The sequence below is a fragment of the Scomber scombrus genome, chromosome 13, assembly GCF_963691925.1.
Source record: "Scomber scombrus chromosome 13, fScoSco1.1, whole genome shotgun sequence".
Classification (NCBI taxonomy): domain Eukaryota; kingdom Metazoa; phylum Chordata; class Actinopteri; order Scombriformes; family Scombridae; genus Scomber; species Scomber scombrus.
Genome location: NC_084982.1, coordinates 134,502 through 140,666, shown reverse-complemented (window position 1 = coordinate 140,666; position 6,165 = coordinate 134,502). Strand labels below are relative to the sequence as shown.

Genomic DNA, 6,165 nt, shown 5'->3' with positions numbered 1-6,165 from the left:
AGCCCCTGATTGAAAATTAAAAATCTTGCTGTTATTGTTTATGCCGGAGGACAGCGTGCTAAATAGTACATTTTTGCGCGCCTCCACTTCTTCTTGCGCGCCTCCACTTCAGTGAGTAGCGTTTCCAATCCACGGACGTCTTTGTACATGAGTCCCCAGGTGTGGATCCACTCTCATATGCAACAGTTTGTCTCTCAGTAGAATTGGTTGGCTGGTGTTGAAGGTAAATAAATAAAATACATCTGCATCCTCTGAGATGCTGCACAGAGCGCAGTGTCAGTAGTGTTTTATTCTTGAAACGCATTGCTTGGCAAATGACAAAAGTGACAGCGCTCCTGACTTTTAAAGGAAATGGGAGATGACACTCTGATTGGTTTATAGCGTGTTATGCCAAAAACACACCAATGATTAGTGAGTGGATTTAAATCAAACCCTTTTGGACCATGCCCTGGCGCATTGACCACCCCACCCCAGTTAAAATAGCAAAAAGTGGATTTGGACACGTCCTAATGGCACTTGCACCTCGCGCTTCACGTCATGCGCTAAAATAGGGCCCAAAAATTCATATTTTCTCGCGAATCGCGATGTAATGTATTTTTTCCCAGTGGAGTTGCCGTACGTAACTGTCCATGCTGGCGGACCCAACTGCGCATGTGCGATTTGGGTAATGGTAACAGTGACAGAACAACAAGGAAGAGCAAGATACTAACATGGCTGCTGACAGTGATGTGAGTTTCTTTAGCCAAATAACTCAGCGAACTGGTCTAAACGTTAATTCCCCACTTAAAACAACATCTATGATTTATTTTTATTCTGAACCTGTTTCCTTCTCTTCCAGCCCGAGTCAGAGGTGTTTGAGATCACCGATTTCACCACAGCGTCAGAGTGGGAACGGTAGGAGTTTATCCTCATTATGCTGACTCGAATTGTTTGTTTATAAATATTATACACTAGATTATAACAATGATTTAAAATAATAAGGATACGTAGTACGACAGCAACTTGCTGTGTCTCTTTTGGCATCACGACATCTTAAGTTAAGCCATTTTCTTTCGTTATGTCTCTTGGTGCAACAAAAACAAACAACAAATGTGCCGTTTGTAGCGACATTAAGTTAATATTCAACATGCATTTGACATTCAAAATACAAACCTATTATGTGCTTCAAACATTTGAGTGAATGATGTCAAACCAACTGTATAACATAGAGAATAATATCCCTCATGTGCCACAAGGCTTATTTTTCAAATATATCTTTTTGTCAAATTTTTTTACAATTAAGATAAATAAATAGTTATTATGCTACTTGACCCTTTGATCTCAGGATGTCAAACTAACTGTATAACATACTGAATAATATCCCTAATGTGCCACAAGGTTTATTTTACAAATATATCGTTTCGTCAATTTTTTACAATTAAAATAAATAAATAACCTTATTATGCTCCCTGACCTTTTGACCTCAGGATGTCAAACTAACTGTATACCATACAGACTAATATCCTTCATGTGCCACAAGGTTTATTTTTCAAAAACATATTTTCGTATTCTCACAAATAGTGAAATGGAGACACCTGAGTACAGCGAATGTGTTATAAGTGATTGTAGTATAAAGACACTTGTGTCTGGAAGGTCCAGTCACTGGTTCATCTGTATTCCTGCTACAATTACACCATGAAGGCAAATGTGTGAATCTGCTTAGAGCGGCCGCCACAAACTCAGTGACTGTGTAAGAAGGAGACTGGTGAGAGAGGCCACCAACACACTGTTGTGCTTGAGAATCGGGGTCTCATTAAGGGGACACCATTGTTGGGACCTAGTAATAATGGGGAAGCCATTATTTAGGGGAGTAAATCTAGTCTCATCACAGGAGCACTATTTGTTAGAACTCATGGCCTCACTGCTGAGCACCAAAATGTAAGAACTAGCTCCACTAAGGAGGGACTGCTATAATGCAGATGATAGTTGCTACAAGGCAACCATACATGTGAGAGTAGAAAGGAATGCGTTTGGTTATTATTAATGACTAATAATTATTAATTATTAACAAGAAATTAAAGAATAATCACTTCTAATGATTAATATGGGGCACCACTGGGTAAACCGGAACAATAACCAAACTGTCTGATTAGCCTCAATCAGTCAGAATTTAAAAAAAGAATATATATATATATAATATATATATGTGTGTATATATATATATATATATATATATATATATATATATATATATACATATATATATATATATATATATATATATACAATGATCACAAAAATGCTTCTCTTTAAAGCTATAACAATTTATTAACAAATTATTAATCAACAACTTAATCAATGAAAAGTTGTAGTTGTTGTAAAATTGTACTGCCACTATAACTAATAGACAAACAACAACAGATGTGTATGACTGTACAAATAAACAGATGTGTGTGTGTGTGTGTGTGTGTGTGTGTGTGTGTGTGTGTGTGTGTGTGTGTGTGTGTGTGTGTGTGTGTGTGTGTGTGTGTGTGTGTGTGAGAGAGGGGGCTGTTCAGGAGCGTGGGGGGTTCAGGCTGACGGACTCCGCAGTCTCATCGCACAAGAACAGGAAGTGGATATGGGGCACTGTTTCTGCTGGACAAAGTGGCGCGAGGGCGCCCACTCGTGGTCTAAGCTCCAAAACACACCGGCTCAACAGCAACACACGTGGCGAATGAATGAGGCTAGGATGTAGCTTAGCTTGTATCCTATGCTACCTCACCAACACCTGAGTAGTGTGGGATGTGAATGTGTGTGTGTATGTATGTGTGTGTGTGTGGTTAGTAAGAGGAAGAGAGAAAAAAAGAAACGCCGATCGAGAGAGAGAGAAAGAAGCAAAGCTTGGTACACAGATAAACGTGCACAGCACAGAGGCTATGGACACGGGTCACCTGATACTGGCCGACTAAGCTTGTTGTTTCTCTCGCTCAAGATGGCGCTAACCCACGAGCAAGCTAAGTTGCTAACACAGGTAGACGTGATTGTAAAGGAACTACAGTTGCTGGTTTGCCCACAGGCCGCAGCTTTGCCCTCAGCGGATAAAGGAAAGCTGTGCTTTGGTTCACTAAAAGCCAGGATATTGAGGCCCCCAACAACACCTACGACTACTCTGAAGGAGTTAAGAGCTTCAGCAGCTGTGATGGGACAGACTCTGCATACAACAACTGTTGCTTAATGGCAGAGTGGCAAAGAGAAAACCACTGTTTAAGAACTCATATTAAATCTTGATTAGAATTCACCCAAAGTCATGTAGGAGACTCCAAGGCCAACTGGAAGGTTCTTTGGTCTGGTGACACCAAAATGGAGCATTTTGGCCATCAGACTAGACGCTATGTTTGGCAGACACCAAACACTACACATCACCACAAACAATGGAGTAAAATTGCAGTGTCCAGATGTGCAAGCCTGACTGAGACCTATCCACACAAACTCAGTGCTGTGATTGTGGCCAAAGGTGCATCTGCTAGATACTGACTCGAAGGGGTGAATATTTATGCAATCACTTCTTTTATATTATATATTTTTAATTAATTGACATTACTTTGTAGAAATCTCGTTTCACTTTGACATTAAGGAGTTGTTTTTTGTAAAAAAAAAAAAAAAAAAAAAAGGAAAAAAAGAAAAAGTTTTAAAAAGCCAAATCTTATTGACCATGTTTCCATTTATAAAAGCAATAAAAGGGGAAAATATCCAAGGGGGTGAATAATTTTTATAGGTACTGTAGATACTTGATTCATCCCCATTGGGGAAATTCATGTATCCAGTAGCTCATACAGAATAAAAAAACATGAATAAATAAGAACATATATACAAAGACCTTGAAGTTAAAAACGAAAGTAGGAGCAGATTAAAAAGCAGGTTAAACATTTTTAGGAAAAATTACGATGTTTTTACATCAACAATAAACCTACTGTTGACACAAGTTGTATTTTTTTTTTTCTGTAATCAGGGTTGAGGTCAGCATTTATCCAATCTTAATCTGGTATTGAATCAGTCAGTGGAATCTGATTTCAGAATTGAATGTGCGTATCAAATTTGAATATATTAAAATTAATTTCTGTATCCAGTCAGCTGTAAATAACTACAGCTTAAAAGATGTGGTTGAATCTACAGGCTAAAATTACACAAACAATTTTGAGTGGCAGCCTAACACACAGTTTGACAATTAGATTTAAAAAATGCAAAAGAGTGCAAATATGTACCCCTTGAAATAACTGTAACCTGTTGACTTTAGCACACTCATTTTCTCAAGCATCTTTCTTTAAATACTGAAAGTCCTGATTCAGAGCTATTAACCTGATAACCTTAAATTCATATTATTCTGATGGCACTTATGTCACCTTTCGCTTTTGTAGCACTGTTTACTTTTTGGTGCTGGTCACTGCTCCATATGCCCAGTGTATTTCTAATCAAATCAGAGTTCTTTGTTAAAGCTGCAGTCTGTAACTATTTTTGTGTTATATTTACTAAAATTGTCATTATGATCTGACAGTAGAATAAGATACAGATAAGCTGTGACAAAATCCACCGTCTTTGGGTTCACCCAGTGGTCGTAAAATGATTTACAAAAATTCCACCGCTCCCGAATCAAAAAAACAATCAGAGCCAGGAGGAGTGTCAATGACGCTGTACACCCCTCCCCCGCACAGCGTGTGCTCTCACATGGCAGCACTCCTCCCCTGTGCAGCATATGCTTTGCTCTCACTCGGTCAAACAGGCTTCTTCTCTTACTGTGGGGACGAGCCTTCACGTGCATGTAGCGTGCACAGCAGGTTCCTCTGTGGGGAGGGGCTTAGAAAGCAGGGCTGCAGTGAAGCAGAGAGAAGAAGGAGGGACCTGGAGTCCACTTTAAGTCATTACTACAGACTGCAGCTTTAAGTGCATCGTCCATTCCTCCTGGAAGGTTCTTACTTTTGTAGTGACTTTACAAACTTTGTTCAGTCCCCTTGGCAGGTGATGACTTGACTCATATTCATCAGAAATTGATCATAAAGGATGAAATCAGGTATCCAAAATGTCCATTTGGGTGATGTTCACTTTTAGTGCAGAATGAAAAAGAGTCATTGCTTGACTTGCAGTATATGGTAAGAACTGTGTGCTTCCAACGGCCTCAGACTTATATAACATCTGTGATTACTTCACCTGTTGAATTTTTACACAAAAAAAACAATACTTCCCCTAGTGGTCATATTAAACATAACAGGTATATATATGTGTGTATATATATATATATATTTCTCAACATTCATTTTATTTGATTGCAGGTTTGTGTCCAGAGTTGAAGAAGTACTAAATGACTGGAAGCTGATTGGAAACTCAGGAGGAAAGTTCTTCCCAGAGAAGGTATTTTGCACTAATTAAGAACTGAATATTCAGCTGAATAACGCCAGTGACCAGAAATGTCTCACCTTCACTCTGTTATATCACTACATTATATGAACACAGGGTGAATACAGCAGTGGTACCTGGGGGGAGAAGTCTCAAGAGATTAACTTCGCTGATTTTAAGTTCTCCATAACTCACTACTTTCTGAAACAAGAATGTGAGAAGGACGATGGAAAGGATGAGCTCGAAGAAGGTACAGTCATGTGGGAATGTGCCCTAATATGTAGTGTATATTATAACAATGTTTAAACAGCTCCATTTCAACTTCATATTAACAGTAGTACGTTAGTACGAGTGTCTTAAAACAACAGTCAGAAGTGGGTGGGTGAAAATAAATCGATTCACATAAGAATTGTGATTCTTATCTTGTATGATTCTGAATCAACTCATAAATTCAAATGTTAATTAAAGGGACCTTTTCCTCATTTTCAGTCATAATGTTACAATTTTGGATGTTCATGTTAAATATGGCCAAAGTGTCAAATAATGAGGTAAATGTATGATTCAATTATCCCTGTGAGAAAAAAGAACCAACTTCAGACTGCTTGGTCTCCAACATATTTATTATGAATACTCTCTGTGCCATAACCAAAACAATAGCAACAACAACAACAGCTGAGCCAAGCCAAGACCAGCTGACCAATGCTGCAGCACTTAAACAAATTAAACCAAATCTGCCTACACACACTTTGTGTATTGGACAATGATGGTATGTCTTAACATCCAGTTATGTTTCTGATTGCATTTCACTGGACTAAG

General features: G+C 38.5%; 1 protein-coding gene across 2 annotated transcripts in view; it reads left to right on the top strand.

Moving 5' to 3' along the window:
* Positions 1-654: 654 nt before the first annotated feature.
* rab3gap1 (RAB3 GTPase activating protein subunit 1) overlaps positions 655-6,165 on the top strand; it is an 80,273-nt gene continuing 74,762 nt past the window's right edge. The window contains exons 1-4 of one of the 2 annotated variants that reach the window (XM_062432382.1): positions 655-728; positions 839-894; positions 5,286-5,364; positions 5,467-5,599. In XM_062432382.1, the coding sequence (XP_062288366.1) occupies positions 711-728; positions 839-894; positions 5,286-5,364; positions 5,467-5,599 (286 nt within the window). In that variant the 5' untranslated portion in view covers positions 655-710. The remainder of the gene's footprint in view (positions 729-838; positions 895-5,285; positions 5,365-5,466; positions 5,600-6,165) is intronic. The other variant, XM_062432383.1, reaches the window with a different exon arrangement.